This window comes from Pteropus vampyrus, unplaced genomic scaffold (assembly GCF_000151845.1).
Source record: "Pteropus vampyrus isolate Shadow unplaced genomic scaffold, Pvam_2.0 Scaffold40, whole genome shotgun sequence".
Taxonomy (NCBI): Eukaryota; Metazoa; Chordata; class Mammalia; order Chiroptera; family Pteropodidae; genus Pteropus; species Pteropus vampyrus.
In genome coordinates, this window is record NW_011888821.1 from 2,267,838 (window position 1) to 2,283,950 (window position 16,113).

Below are 16,113 nucleotides of genomic sequence, written 5' to 3' on the forward strand. Positions count from 1 at the left end.
GTAATCACATCTGCCAAGTCCCTTTTGCCATGTGAAGTTAACACAGTAGCACTTTTTGGGAATTAGGATGTAAACATCTTTGGGGTGCCATGATTCCGCCCAGCACAAACCCTAATAAAGTAGAGACTCGCTATCACCCCCAACTTAAGGATGAGGAAAAGTAAAGTAACAAAAGTCACAAAAGGAGTAGGAATTTGAACCCTGGTCCCCAAAGTGGGGTCTGGTCCCCAAAGTGGGGTCTGGTCTCCATTCTGCTACAAAAAAAAAAAAAACTGTGGGAAGAAGGTCAAGAGCAGGCCAGCAACAGAGAAGGCGTCCCGAAAACGGGGACCCCAAGCCAAACTGCATTTGCGATTGGGGCAGAAATAGGGCATACTGGGACCGAAGTGCAGGACATCTGACTCCACTGTCCACCGCTCCTCCCCAGACTGACATCGAGGCATGTGATGCGGGGGACCGAAGCCAGACAGCGGCTGTCCCCACGACAATCCAGGCCAGTGTGCCCTGTCATTTCAGATCATCGAGACAAAAATAGTAGTTTAACTGGAAGCTTCAACAATTCAGCTAGTCATCTCCATGCCCCAACTCATTTGCATGTCTGAAACCTCTCTGAGTGTCTGCCCGCCCTCTGAAAAGTGGGCATAATTGATGCCTATTCATGTATAAATGTATTAACTACCCTCCTTACCTCCTTCCGCTCCCCCTGGCGCTGCAGTTTTGTTCAGAAACATTTTTCCAGTGTTCAGAAGTATCTCGTTTCTACAAGAACCGAGGGAAACAAGGCGTCTAGACACAGGCCAGACGAGCCTGGCCTTATGCAACCTTGGCTGTTACTTAAAGTCTGAATAGAACCCCCCAGCCCCCTAGAGGACCTGCAACCAGAGACTCCTGGGATCGTCTGGGCTGGGAAGGAGTGGAAATGTTTAATATAAAAATAGTATGTAAACTTTAAAAAACAAAAAAACTTAGAGGAAAAAGGGAAAAAAATCAAAATTGCCTATTATCCCACAGCCAGAGAAATCTCTATTAATATGTATTAATATAATAAAATGAATACGTATGACATAATAAAGAAAATATTAATAATAAAGATACATTGATTTCTAATCTTTTTTTCTATGAATGAAATAATAATAGCATTTATTAAGCTTTCTCTGGTGCGGGGTCTTTTTCTGAATGTTTTGCTTGTGTTGCCTCAGCCCTCACAGCAATTCTATGAGGCAGGTGCTATTTTAATCCTCAATTAACAGGTAGAAGTATAGAGGCAAAGGTAAGTGAAGCGATAAAGGATAAATAGAGCCAGAATGGTGAATAGGAGTGTGGGCTTTGAAAGTAGACCACCAGGACCTCTTTCATTTTTCTCTAACTTGACATATTTATTCTCACGTAGGTCATGTTGGCTCAAGTTGTGAAACACACAAATTTTAAAATTCGAAAGGTACAAAATGCCATACGGTGAAAAATCTCCCTTCCTCTCGTCATCCCAGTCGCCAGGTCCCTGGCCCAGAGGTCACCACGCTTAGCAATGTCTTTGTCCTTCCAGGGCTATTTTGTGCAAGCAAACACGATTTTGTACATGTGTATGTTTGTGTCCGTGCACACATCACTTTTTACACAAATCGCAAGCAGTATACTCTACATCTTGCTTTGTTAATGTAACAAAACATGTCATGGGTGGGTACTGACTTATCAGATGCGTAGCATTGAGAAGACTTAAACTAGTTCCTCCTTCGTCTTGTCATTGTGAGAAACGGATAAAACAATGCAGGTGAAACTCTCAGCCAGGGTCTTAGACTTACTAAGCGCTCACACCGCGAAGGATATTACTATCAGAATTGCAATCACGCTGCATGTAGTTTTCAACTGTAATTATGTCACGCAAGTGACCATCATACACAAAAATAAAAATAAACATCTATCCTTACTTTGCACCGCATATAAAAATTACCGTAGCCTACCTCCCGCCCTTGTCTGCAGTTGCATTTTCCACGGTTTCAGTTACTTGTGGTCAACGGCAGTCTGAAAATGTTAAGTGGACAATTCCAGAAATAAACAATTTCTAGGTTTTAAATGTAATGCCGTCCTAAATAGTGTGATGAAATCTCACACCTATCCATGCTGATACGCTCCCTGCCCATTAGTCGCTTAGTCTCGGTTATCAGCAGCACAGCCTTTGTGTTCAAGTAACCCTTATTTTACTTAAGAATGGCCTCAAAGAGCAAGAGTGGCTTCAACTTTATTGTAAGGATGTACGTCTAAGAAAAAAATCATAATATATATAGGGTTTGGTACCGCCCGCATTTTTGGGTGTCCACTGGGGGTCTAGGAACGGATCCCCTGCAGATAAATGGCGAGTACTGTAACTCTAAGTGGATCACAGACCAAAGCGTAAGAAAACTAAAGCTATAAAACCAGAGAACATGGAAGGAGGTCCTTGTGGTCTTGGGTTAAGCAAGATTCCTGAGTCAGGACACAAAGAGCACAGTTTATAAAAGGAAAATGTGCTGGTCCCCAATCCTCCCACCTCCTGGCAATCCAATCACACCCTCGTGTAACCCCCTTCTTTGCGAGTGTGGACGGGACCCATGACTTGCTTCTAATGAACAGAACACAGCGAAGGTGATAGGATGTCATTTCCGTGATTACATGAGATGGTGATTCCCATCTTGCTGGCAGACTTTCTCTATTTGCCTTCTCGGCTTGCACAGTTCATGTTGGAAAGGCCAATGTGGTTAAAAAAAAAAAAACTACATACGGCCCTCTAACCAACACCAGTGAAGAAGGGACACGCTCAGTAAATGGCTCCGGAAAAACTGAATTCTGCCAACAACCTGAGTTAGCTCGGGATCAGATCCTTCCCCAGTCGAGCTTTCGAATGAGACTCCAGCCCCAGCTGACAGCTTGATTGCGGCCTGTGAAGCAGAGGATCTATCAAGCCATGCCTGGGTCCCCGACCCACAGAAATGGCAACATAATAGATGTATGTTCTTTTAAGACACTGAATTTGTGGTGACTTGTTACACAGCAACAGGTAACTAATACAACAGGCATGTTTTTGGAGAGCAGTTTGGTGCTGTGTGTGCATATCCTTTGATTCTGCGACTCCATTTTGGGAAGTACAGAGGCAACTGCTCCCAAAAGCACCCACAAAGATATCCATCACAGAGTTCCCTGGTCCAAGAAAAGTAGCTAACATTTAGTAAGGACCTACTACGTGCCAGGCACTTTGTATGCTTTACTTCACTTAAGCCTCGCAACAATCCTATTCTTATAATATTATACTCATTTTACTTACCAGCAAATGAAGTCTCCAGGAGGTGAAGTGACTCACCCAAGATCAATCAGTCAATGCTTACGAAACACTTAGCGCAGTGTCCGGCACAAGGTAAATGCTCCATAAATCTTACAGTGTTAGACTCATTCAGTTCAAGTTGCAGAAACCTAACCCAAAATAGCCTAAGCGAAAAAGGGATCACAAAATGAAGAGTTCAAAGACCGGCTCTGGGCATGGCTATATCCTGGAGCTGGAAGGTTATCTATCATCAAGACGACCTTTACCCATCGATTAGCTTTGCTTGCTTCTGTTTTTCAGTCTCTAGCCACATAACAGGCAAAGGTCCCAAGCTTATTTCCTCCCGGCCCACCAAGTCTGAGAGAACAAGGGCCCCCATCTCCCAAAGTCCAAAGGCTAATCCCAAAGAAGAATCTGATTGGTCCACCTTGGGTCACATGCCCTTTTCTAGAATTATGCCACCAGGAGGTTGGGGCTCTATGATTGGCCATCCTGGATCACATGACCCTCTTCCAGGGGCGTGAGTGTCATGACTGACAGTCTCTCCCAGAACCACAAGGCTGGAGCAGAGTGGTTCCTGCAAGGAAGGAGAGCTGCAGACAGAATGGGCATAGCCACCCCCGTTTAGCAATTATTCCCCCAACATGGATACCGAGAGGGGCAGAGCGCAGTCGGGCCACGACAGTCCAGCTTACATTTTTCCATTATATGCGCCTCACCTTCCACTTCCCTCTCTAACCTTTTCAAACTTCACGGCAGCTCAGGAGATGAGAACTGAAGCCTGCTGTCAGGAGGCCTGGAAAACAAGTCCTCTGTTCGACAGTGTACAGTGAAAAGTGACTCATAAAAGAGCCTCGGTGAACAAGAGCCAGCTGCATGCAAAGGTCAGAGCCGAGCGGAGCTGACATGCCCCCCTGGTCCTTGCACACAAGAGCTTGAGTGCTGCCAACATCGTCAGCGACAAAAAAGCCCAGGAGAGGCTCTCAAGAAGGCGGAGGGACTGGCAGCTTCTCCGTGGCTCCACTCAGACAAGGAAAACAATGATAAAAATGCCTAATGTCTGTTGAGCACGTACCGTGTGCCAAGCCCCGTTAAGACTTCACCCACATTGACGCACTTAATCCTCACAGAGAGGCATGTGCTAACATTACTGTCGTTCTACAGATAGGGAAACGGAGGCACACACAGTAGTGAAGAAACTTGCCCAGAGCCGAAGTTCCTAATCTCTCCGATCTCTGTCACAAAGAAGAGCAAGGTGCTTGGAGCCCACAGGAGAGCCACGTGCCCCAGAAAGCCTCGCTTTCAAAGTCCACGATATTTCCGGGGGTATTTCCAGAGATGCTCTTCCTGCCTCGTTTGGTGGTGGGTCTCCCTGTCTGGCCTCGGACATTACGTCCTAGCACGTTATTGTAGGTAATGAAGATGCCGATGGGACCCGTCCCTAATTCTGCACTAACTCGAGCAGTCTCTCCGTCATCTGCTCGCCAAGACGGTTCCTGACCCATAATGAGGGATCCCTTTTGGAGAGATAGATAGGAGAAGATGTGGACGCACCGCCTTTGTGCGCAGCCTCTTCATCGTACCCCACACCAAGAGCCACGACCGCAAAGGTGACGAGGCGAAAGGGCCGGCGGAGCGAGGCAGAACGCAGCGTCCTCGACGCGTGTTTCTCGAGCATCTACTATGTGCCGGGCTCTGGGGAGAGAATGCCGAATAAGCAGGCACGGCCACCTTTCGTGCGCTTGCACATGGACCAGCTCCCCAAGCTGGGCTGCCTGGTCCGGAGGTGGGTACGATGGGAGAGTGTTTTCAGACGGGGGCGCATCAAGGACAGCGTGACCTCTGGCCACACGGAGAGGCAGACGATTCCTCTCCAGCTCTCCTCCAGTCCTCCCGCGCGCTCCAAGGAAGCAGCATAGATCTGGTGCTGGAACAGACGCCTTCATACCTAACGCTTGTCGCTTTCTCGTTAACCAAGGCGGAGCAAGCTCCAGGCTCGGACGTGGGCAGTTCCGGGTGAGACTTGAGTGTCCCTGCCTCATTTCCATGACCTTCACTTTCACAGCTACCTTCCCCTTGTGACAAGAAATGGACATTCTCCATCCCAGCCGTAGCACGCGAAGTTCTTGTAAAGATTATTTTAACATGGTAAGTCGATTGAAACAAAAACATGAAGTAACTGGAGAGCTGGATTTTGGCAAAAGAAACATGAAGGAGATCGGAGGTGTAAAATATATTTTATAGATTCTATATATTAGAGCTCTGCCATCCAAAATCATAGCCACTAGTCACAGGTGGCTATTTAACTTTAAATTAATTAAAATGTTAAGAGTTAAAGATGAAATTCCTCCACTGCACTGGCCACATTTCAAGTGCTCAATAGTCGTATGGAACCAGTGACTACTTTATTAGACGGTGCCGCTATATAGATCTCCAAGACAAGTGTAGGCAGGACACGTGAGACATCTCAGCCATGGGACCATTCCCACCACGAGTTCTCAGGATACCATACGATTCTCCTTTGCATCACTTAAGTTCTCACCGGATTAGATAAGTTCATATACGTAAAGCAAGAGTTAGCTATTATTATTATTATTATTTTATTATTATTAATTATGTGTCTCCCTTCTTGAGCATGAACTCTATGAGGAAAACGGACCGGATCTCCAAATGTTCCCATTCTACCTCCAGCACCGATGGGGTTTTATCATCCCTCTCTCACGGTGCTTAGTTATTCTTCGAGTACAGAAATTTATGTCTGCCCTCAAGGAGAAAGACCATCCACTCAGAATGACTTTTCCTGACCCCTCGATTCAGCGTAGCCCCCACCTCTTTCCATTCCATGGCCAGGCCTTGCCTTTCATGGCGACACGTATCAGCTCCCTGAGAGCAGGAATGGCTGTCTCTTTTGTTCACTGATTTATTCTCAGCTTACAGAAGGCAGCCTGACATGTAGCATGCACTTGATAATCACTTACTGAATGAATAAATAAATTTCTTAGTATCCAATCTCTATCAAACACAACCAAGAAGACACAGAAGATATTGTGTTTAAAGAAAAAAACAGACAATAGCTTATTCGTCTACAGAAATGTTTATATAAGCAAACCACACACTGTCATGACCGGCCAGACCCCTGTGAGCATTTGAGCTCAGGTCCCCTAGTCTATAGCCACATATCAGTGACAATCGAGAGAGAGGTGAGGCTCCGATAAAAGATACTCATCTTGACTCATGGACATGGACAATGGACTAGTGGTTACCAGAGGGTAGGGGGTCGGGAAAGAAGGAGGAAATAGACAGGGTAAAGGGGGTCAAATATAGGGGGATAGAGAGAGGGTGAAGTGGGTAAAGGGGATCAAATATATGGTAGCTGAAGGAAACTAGGCTTTGGGTGGTAAACACACAATAGAATATACAGATGTCAAAGTATAATGTACACCTGAAAATTATAAAATCGTATTAACCAATGTTACCCCCAATAAACTTAATAAAAAATAAAAAAAAGAAGATACTCGTCTTATACATACATAAAGGTTCAGCCAATTTTTTCTTAAGGAACCACACTAGGAAATATTTAGTGCATTCCTGGCTACATGCTCCTGTCACAACTGTTCAACTCTGCCCTTGCGGTATAAAACTTTACCTACAAAAGCAGGCAGTCGGGCTGGGTTTAGCCTGAGGCCATAATTCGCTGCCCCCGGTTGTACATGAACTCTTCGGGGGCTGAGGAGAGGAATGTGTGTTTATTGAGCACCTATTATATACTAGATCCCATCCTGGGCTGTCCCCTTGAGTCCCTAAGACGTAACTCTGTCAGGTGGGTACTATCATCCCCATGTTACAGATGAAAGGAATGGAGGCTCTGAGACACTAATAACTCGCCCACACTCACATAGCTCATTAGCAAAAGAATCGGGACTTGAAGCCAAGACTCCAGAGCCCAGTCCTTTGCGCCACATCATGCTGGCACCCCTGGGGGGATGGCTGTCGCTGCTGGTTATCCCATTCCAGGTCCCTCAGCTCCTGCGTGCCCCTCCTCCCCTGGCATTCCAGCCTCCCCCGTCTAGCTCTTGTCCCAGAGCATGTGACACACCTCTGCTTTGCCTGCTGCTCCTTCCCGCCAGTCCACCCTAGCTTGTTCTCTCCTCCACAGACCTCGGTGCTGCTCTGACTACAGCACATTTTCCCAATCGAAAGTTTTGTTTTTGTACAAGCTGCCCTTTTCGCCTGCAGCTAAAATTCCCCCACAGAACAAGAATAATATCCAAAGTCATACAAAAAGTTGCTATTTATTGAGCTGGCTCCTTGAGCCAGCAGCTGGCCAGGGGCTGGAGAGATGAGAAGGAAGAATGCAGTCACCTCAAGGAGCTGAGAAGTAAACACAGGCCCCCTGCGGCGCACAGAGTTCCCTTAATTCAGCCTGGTAAGAGAAGAGAGAAAACGCCAGAGGGTGGAGACATTGGAGGACGCGTAGGGACCTATCGAGGGCAAGTCAGGAGGAAAGGCATTCTGGGTGCAAAGACCCAGGGAGAGGGTAGCATGGTTTTTGCAAAACCACCAGCAGCCTGGCATGGCCGGCACACCAGGAGCGAGAAGGAGTTGTATGGAACTGTCAGTCCAGGTGGCCCGTCCACTCACAGCTGAGGCAGACCAATCGGATGCTCCCCTTTCTGGAATTTGCACCGAGAAGCGGGAACATCATGAGAGAAAGCGCTCGGAGCACGTGGAGTTAACTCATTTCTAATGCCTCGAAGAAGGTCTCTTTGTTTCTGCCCTAAATTTCCTGAGCCTCTCTGGACTCTGCCTCTTTCAAAGCCTGGCCTTTTCAGCTTTTCCTTCCATTGGCTGTGAGATTTCCCCATGCACAGAATTACATTTTTTTTTTTTTTAGCATAAATTAGTCATTGCTGGTTTCAGGGGCTTTGGCCAAGCCACCCAAACAGACAGTCATGCGGAAAGAGTGGAGGATGGATTAGACATTAGCGGAGTGAGTCTGGCCCCAGAAGATCATCTCGGATTATGCGTAAGGGTCCTCGATCTAATGACGTGTCCTTAGAGGAAGAGAAGACGCAGGCACACAGGGGAGATGGCCGGGTGAAAATGGAGTGACGCCTCCACAAGCCGGGGACCGCCAGGACAGCCAGCGGCCACCAGAAGCTGCAAGAGAGGCCTGGGACAGACCCTTCCCTGGAGGCACTGAGGCTGCCTGACTCCTGCCACACCGTGATTTCAGACATCTGGTCTCCAGGACCATGAGAGAGTCAACTTCTAATGTGTTAAGCCGCCCGGTTTGGTCATTTCTTACCACAGCCCTAGGAAACTCCTACGCTTGCCTCAAGGCAGGACAAATGCTGCGATGTTATGTTATGCTCCAGAGTCCCTTACAGGATCACGCCGAGGCTGAGATTCCACCGAGCTTGCTCTCCCATGATGCTTTTCTCGCCTTCCCCGTCCTGCCTCCCTCACTCCCTTTCCAGCTTCTCCCGAAAGCCCTTCCTCGATGAATCACTTGTCCGTGAATTCCCACCTCTGGGTCTGCTTCCGGGAGGACCTGACTAAGACAGGGAACAGGGGACAGGGCCAAGATGGGCACTGAGGCTGCCCGACTCCAGACAGTTGGGAGCACATTCTAGAAGACCCACTTCACCTTTCTGAGCCACTTTTCAGAGTCAGACGCACCTGGGCCGGCCCACTAGGAGCTGAGCAACTGCAGGCAAGTGACTTCACATCTCTGAGCCTTGGTTTGCTAATCTGCAAAGCGGAGCTAGCCTTAGTGACCCCCTCTTAAGGTAGCCTGGATAATGACAGATGATGTGTGCTACCATGCAGCAGGCACCAGAGCTGTGGGCGCTGGATTCTGCACTGCTGGGTGGGAGCAGGCCGGTATGTCCAGGCGGTGCGAGTTCTCAGGCAATGGGGCCTCACCCCCGCCCCCTCCCAATACTGCTCTTGAAGCAGACCCTGGAAGATACGGACCCTCCACGACCCGATCCCCTGATCCCACTGGCTGCTCTCTATGGACTACACTCGGTTTGCAGAGGGTTCCCAAAGTGTATTTATGAGCTCTGAAGGCTCATGGATTATTATGGGCTGAAAAGAGCAAAATGCAAATTAGAGGGGGAAAAATGCATGACAAAAGCAGGGAACAGAATGAAAGGGGCAGGAAAGGGTCCACCTACATTCTGCAGTAACAGCCCCCACTCCCCACCTCAGGGGACGGTTGCTGACATTGGGGGCGGGGGCGGGGGCAGAGAGAGGCATTACAGGGGAGAAGGCACTGAGTAATCCTGTCCCAGGTCACCCAGAAGGAAGCTGCTCAGAGAGGTCGCCCAAAGTCTGAACAGGTAGAAGGTCACTTCCAAGTTCATCAGTTGTAACGCGTGAACCACTCGGTGAGGGGGGTGGGTATTGCTAGTGGGGGAGGCTGCCCGTGAGTAAGGACAGAGGGTACATAGGAAATCTCTGTACTTTCCGTTCAATCTTGTTGCGAACCTAACCCTGCTCCAAAAAATGAAGTTTATTAACTTTGAAAAATGTTTTAAGAAATAAAAAGGAAAGGGAAGGGAAGGAAGGACATTGGGCCATGACTTAACCTCTCTGACCTCATCCGTGAAACGGGAAGAGTACTTCGGTCGCGAGATTGTCGCGGTAAAATCTGAGAGATGCCTGGCACATTCTCCATTCATCTCGGTGTTAATATAACCAGGACGTGGCTTCGTATCCCAGAGTCAGCTAGAAAAGATCGATCCGAGCTCAAGCTCAAAGGAAACAGAAGCATTTTAAATAAAACGAAATAGAAATCAGATGACAGACCCGCAAGGGCCATTGAGTGGTGACAGTTGATAAGTGGCTAATCCTCCCCTGGGAAGATAGTGCGTTAGCCGCACCCCTCCCCACCCTATCATACTCTTGCTGCTCTGGGTCTCAGAGGGGATGCACCCCACTCTCTAGCTCCCCAGTGATGGCACTGGGAGCCTGCAATAAGTGCCAGGATATGATGACAGGACACCGCGCTAGGAGACGGCCACAATCAAAGGAGGGAAGGAGCCTGGCTGGGAAGACACATCGCTGCTCTAAGGCCTCCGCCAGCATTCTAGGTCCTGGGGTAACCTACTAGGGAAAAGAAAATCAGAGCAGGCTTGCAACTATTGGAAACATTCATTATTCTCCCGAAGCCAGACCCAGGGAAGAACAGGGTGACTTCTTAAGCTCATCTCAAAAGAGAACATTCTGATCCAGCTCTAAGTGGATCCTAAAACCTCTTCTCCCCCCCACACAGAGGAAGCGGGTGGGGTGTCATGGCCAGCTTTTCTGCAGCTACGACCTCCCGAGGACATCAGGGGCAACAGCGCTTCCGGTGGCGTTCCAAGGGTCTCCAGTCTCCTGTTCATTCTGCAAAATAGACCCTGACACCTGTCATGCACAGGTGAGCACCTTGTAATAATGACCCAGACAGACAAAGCCCTGGTGTCATGCGCTTACACGACAGCACAAGAGATGGAAGGTAAACAAGTAAAAAAATAACAGGTCATTCCAGAGAGCGACAAGCCTATGCGGAAACTAAAACAGGGGTGTGACAGAAAGGTACCTGGGCAGATGGTAGGGTGTGACATATGATAGGCTGGGCTGGGAGCTATCTGAGCAGGGAATTTTAAGCTATGAACTGCAGGAGGAGAAGAGCTGGCCACGGGCATGGAAACTGGGCTAGACTGGCGCTCTGAGCCGGGGACAGCAAAGCCTAGGGGCACGAACCAACTGAAACTCTATTACTCCTGAGGACCACACACTGGGTGGCTTAAAACAACAGGAATTTATTCTCCTACAGGTCTGGACACCAGAAGTCTGAAATCAAGCTGTCGGCAGGGTTGGCGCCCACCGGAGGCTCTGAGGGAGAATCGGTTTCACGCCTGTCCCCGGCCCCTGGTGTCCCCGGCAATCTTAGGTGTTTCCTGGCTTGTAGAGCCGTCACTCCAATTCCGTGTCTGTCTTCACGCCGCCTTCATCGCTCTGCACCCTCTCCTCTTTTTATAAGGACACTTGTCACTGGATGGAGGGCCCACCCTCAATCCAGAATGATTCTGTCTCAAGATCCTTAACTGATTACATCTACGAAGACCCTGTTTTCAAATAAGGCCACATTTGGAGATTCCAGGTGGGCAAGAATTTTTGGAGGATACTTTGCAGTCCGCTACAGACCCTAAATCGTGCGGTTTTAACAGGCCACCTGCAGCCCTCTGGAGGATATGAGGACAGGCTGGGTCATCCTACACAATTCACAGGAACAACAGTAGCAGGTGCTACAGATCCCTCACTGTATCCCCTCCTCCACCACTACCAAACGTAGGGGCCTGACTTCTAACCGGCTGCACCGGAAGGCTGTCTCTGGTGTCACTCTGCTCACACACAGTCGACCAGAAAAGTGACATCCTTAGCAGCCCTAACCAATGACTGCGGAGCACGGTGTATAAATGCTCCAGTGTCCTCGCCAAGGCCACTCAGAGGGACATATTTTACACTGGGTCTAAGAGTTCCCCAAGGAGATTAAACTTCAGGCAACTGGAAATTTCATACTCAGCTAAAGGGATGTCAAAATGTGCAGCCACTTCAGAAAGCGACCTGGCTGATTTGCCAAAAAGTTAAACATATTTACCATAGGACCCAGCAATTCCACTCCTAGGTACGTAGCCAAGAGAAATGAAAACTTATGTTCATGCAAAATGTGACATGAATGTTCGTTCATAGTGCTATTATTCATAATCATCAAAAAGTTGAAATAATGCAAATGTCCATCCACTAATGAATGGATAAATAAATATGGTCTATCCATACAATGGAATATTATTTGACTACTAACGGAAGATTCGACTTTGGGTGGTGAACACACAATGCAGTATACAGATGATGTATCATGGACTCGTACACCTGAAACTTATATAATTTTATTAACCAATGCCACTCCAATAAATTTAATATTTTTTTAAAATAAAAAGGAATGAAGTACTGATACATGCTACAACATAGACGAACCTCGAAAATAAGTTAAGCTGAGCGAAAGAAGCCAGACACAAAATAGTACATACTGTAAGATCCCATATATAGGAAATATCAAAAGCGGAAAATCCATACAGACAGAAAGCAGTGGTTGGTAGAGGAGAAGGCAATGGGGAGTGAATGCTAACGGGCATGGGGTTTCTTTTTGGGGTGATGAGAATGTTCTGGAATTAGAGAGTGATGGTGGTTATACAGCCTTGTGAATTTACTAAATGCACTGATATGTACACTTTCAAATGGTGAATTTTATGGTATGTAAATTATATCTTATCTTAGTCCATTTGGGCTGCTTTGACAGCAGACCACAGGCTGGGCGGCTTATAAACAACAGACATTCATTGCTCACAGTTCTAGAGGCTGGAAGGCAGAGATCAGGGTGCCAGCCTGGTCAGGTGAGGGCCCGTGTGACTCTCCTGTCCCACAATGGCCCTTTTCCCAATGGTTTTAACATCATTGAAGATTTTTGTCTGGATCAATCACTATTATGGTGACTTTAAAGAGTGTTTCTAAATTTCTATCCATCTTTCCTTCTACAGTTATTCTTTCATTCCCTGTTCACATTTTTTAAATTTTAGTACCATTATGAACTCATGGATTTTTTTTCTTGAAGTAAAATTCGCATAAGATTCACTGTTTTAAAGTATACAATCAGTGGCATCGCGTATATTCACAATGCTTAACCACCACCATTTCTGTCGAGTTCCAAGACGTGTGTGTCTCCCAGGAGAAGACTTCTTACCCACTGAACAGTCAATCTCTCTCCCCCTACCCTCTCCCCACAGGCTCTGGTCTCATCCGCTTATTGTCTCCACGGTTTTGCCTTTTCTAGATATTTCCTAAGAGCAATCATACAATATGTGGCCTTTGGGGTCTGACTTATTTCAGTTAGCATCGTGTTTTCAAGGTCCATCCACACCGTAACATATATCAGAACTTGGTTCCATTTTACGGCTGGAAAATGCCCCATTATATGGATTACCGCTTGCTATTTTTCCATTTTCCAGCTGATGGGCATTTGGGTTGTTTGGACTTTTTTTTTTTTGGCTATTACAGTGTTCTCATAAACATTTGCGCACAAGCGTTTCGCTACGGTCTGAATATTTGTGTCACCCCAAAAGGGCCTTCACCAGAACCTGATCATCCTGGCACCCTGATCTTAGACTTCCAGCCTCCAGAACTGTGAGAAATAAATGTCTGTTGTTTGTAAACCACACACTCTATGATATTTTCTTAGAGCAGTCCAAAGGGATAAAGGCCCATTTGTTTGAGTGCCACTTACATAGATGAGGATGATTATTTTATTCTTTCCACTATTTGTTTCAATGCTCATATTGTCCCACATCTGACCAGTGAAAACCCCTTTGTATTTTCATGTTTAAATAAATTTCTAACTATACAAGTGATACATGATGCAGCGCTTTAAACATTAAAACGAAATCTTCTTGGACTTACCCCCAGCCCAGCTCCCTCCCAGGAAGAAACCGAGGTTTCAGTTTGAAGGCATCTTTCCAGAATTTTCTCTGTGCATTCACATTACATGCATGTTCTGAGAAAACTGTATTTTGTGAGTTCTTTCTTCTTACGTAACTAATATTATACAGGACATATGACACTGTAACTTGCCTTTTTTTTATCTAACAATATGACTTGGTAAAATTAATGAAATTGGTAGGTTCTTTAAAATACACCAGATCCTGTCAGATCACCTCAAGAAGTGGAAGAAGGTTGCACCCGGAACATTCCACATGTTGTATCTCACTCATTCATACAACATTTCAAGGCAGGTATTATTATCAGTAAATTTAAGTAAAATTAAGTTTCAGAGAAGTAACTTGCCCACGTACCTAGCATGTGAAAAGCTCTCCGTGATTATGTGCTGAATGAGTGACTATGATTCATCGTGCTAGGGATCTGAAGCCAGCTCTGTCCAACCAAAGGTTAGCTTGGTGTCTGTCCACACAGAACCAGGAACCAGAGAGGTGATCACTGTGCATTTGTAACAGCTGCTGTTAGAAGCTGGTGGGAGCCAAGGGGGGTAGAATTATAATTATCTGCTTTCAGCAGTCCTAGGGGAAGAGATCTCTCTCCAGGAGGACAAAATCTTCTAGGACTGATTAAAAAACACATTAAGCATTTGGTAAACACACAACGTTTGGAAAAGGGGGTGTTTTGAATACCCAAGCTAATACTAATCACCTGATAGCAATTTCCTGCAAGCTGGCTTCTTATCACACATCTAGCAGTTCAGTCCATCTTCCCTTTGTTGCATACATAATGTCATTAGCCCAGGCAGCAGGGGTAATGTACACTCCAGCATACATGAGTTAGCACCATAACTCTTGCATCTCCAAGCCTTGAAGAAGACTCTCAGAGAAAGAGATGTGCTTGGGGTGCTAAAAGGGTCTTTCACTCTAAGGCTCCGTCCAACAGACTCACTCAGACACTTCAGAGAACTGAGTTTGCATTCCAGCTCTGCCACTCAGGAGCTGGATAACTTTGAGTAAGTCACTTCACCTCTCTGAGCCTCAGGGGTGGGTGTGTGGCTGGAGAAAGAACTTCAAAGGCAGAGGGGCCAGCAGAGTGGCTTGTAAATAACTGAGACTCAGAAACATATAGAGCCACCCTCCTCCATGCCCTTCTGACAGCTACATCCCCTGGGGACAACTGGACCAGGACTACAATGGGATCCCAAGATGGCCAGCTGGCTCTCTGTGTACTGTCCTGGGGAGTTCAGGAAACACAATCCGCTTCCTTAAAAAACACTTTTAAAGAAAAAAAATCTGTGTTGCTTGGTTACCCTATCAACCCTTCATGTTTTATCAACGATAACAATGAAATTGATGTTGACTCTCTTTTGTATCGAAAAGAGAAAATCTATGTAAAAATAATTAAGACAAAGGGTGCCAGTGAGGTGCTGAGTTCGTGCATGTGTGTGTGTGTGTACGTGTGCATGTGAGACACACAGGTGCACATACATTTTACATCCGTGGTCCTCTGTGCTTGGAAGTTCACTTGAGGGGAACATTTGTTTTAAATTTCATTTGCTGTTATATTCCACTTAAGACTTAAGATTCTTCATTAGCCTGGCATTGGGGACTTGATGAGTGGATGAATGAAATAACTACCAGCTATTATTAATAAGTACTAAGAGCAAAGATGACAACAATAATTAACCCATTTCCCGTTTGCCTGCAGAATACTCACCAGCAACACTTGCAGCTGCAGTGTTTACCCCAAGAAAACTCACGGATTAGAGCGCTAACCCTACCCTCAAAGTTCGCCACAAAACATCTCGCTTTTGTGATTATTTTCACATCGCTCTAGTAGATCGACAGTCTTTGGAAACAAACGACATCATTCTATTTATAGCATTCTGTTTTCAGTAGTGGTACTTCCATTTACAAAATATAGTAATTCCCAATCACTGAAAATGTCAAATCCTAGAAAATGCAGCATTCCTACGTGTGATGTTCACACTGGCAGCGAGCTGCACTTTTTTCTTTTCTCAATGGGGAAAGGGTTAATAAATAGCTGCAGGCTGGTTAACAGCACAGGCGCTAGCATCCTACCAACGCACGTTCGAATCCAACCCTCACTACTTAGTAGTAGAGTGACCTAGGGCGAGTTATCTGACAGCTCCCCAAACGCAGACCAGTCCCACCCAGGCCAGCCATCCCAGCAAACTTAGGCAGGTGACAGGAGCACCTCACCTCAGCCTCTACTACAGAGCCTCCCAAAACTCAGAGATAGGACTGCACGCGTCAGCC

General features: G+C 46.6%; 1 protein-coding gene across 1 annotated transcript in view; it reads left to right on the plus strand.

Moving 5' to 3' along the window:
* The first annotated feature begins 9,118 nt into the window (after positions 1–9,118).
* Positions 9,119–16,113, plus strand: part of METTL22 (methyltransferase like 22) — a 26,931-nt gene continuing 19,936 nt past the window's right edge. The window contains exon 1 of the mRNA XM_023529660.1: positions 9,119–9,178. Coding sequence (XP_023385428.1) covers positions 9,119–9,178 — 60 coding nt within the window. The remainder of the gene's footprint in view (positions 9,179–16,113) is intronic.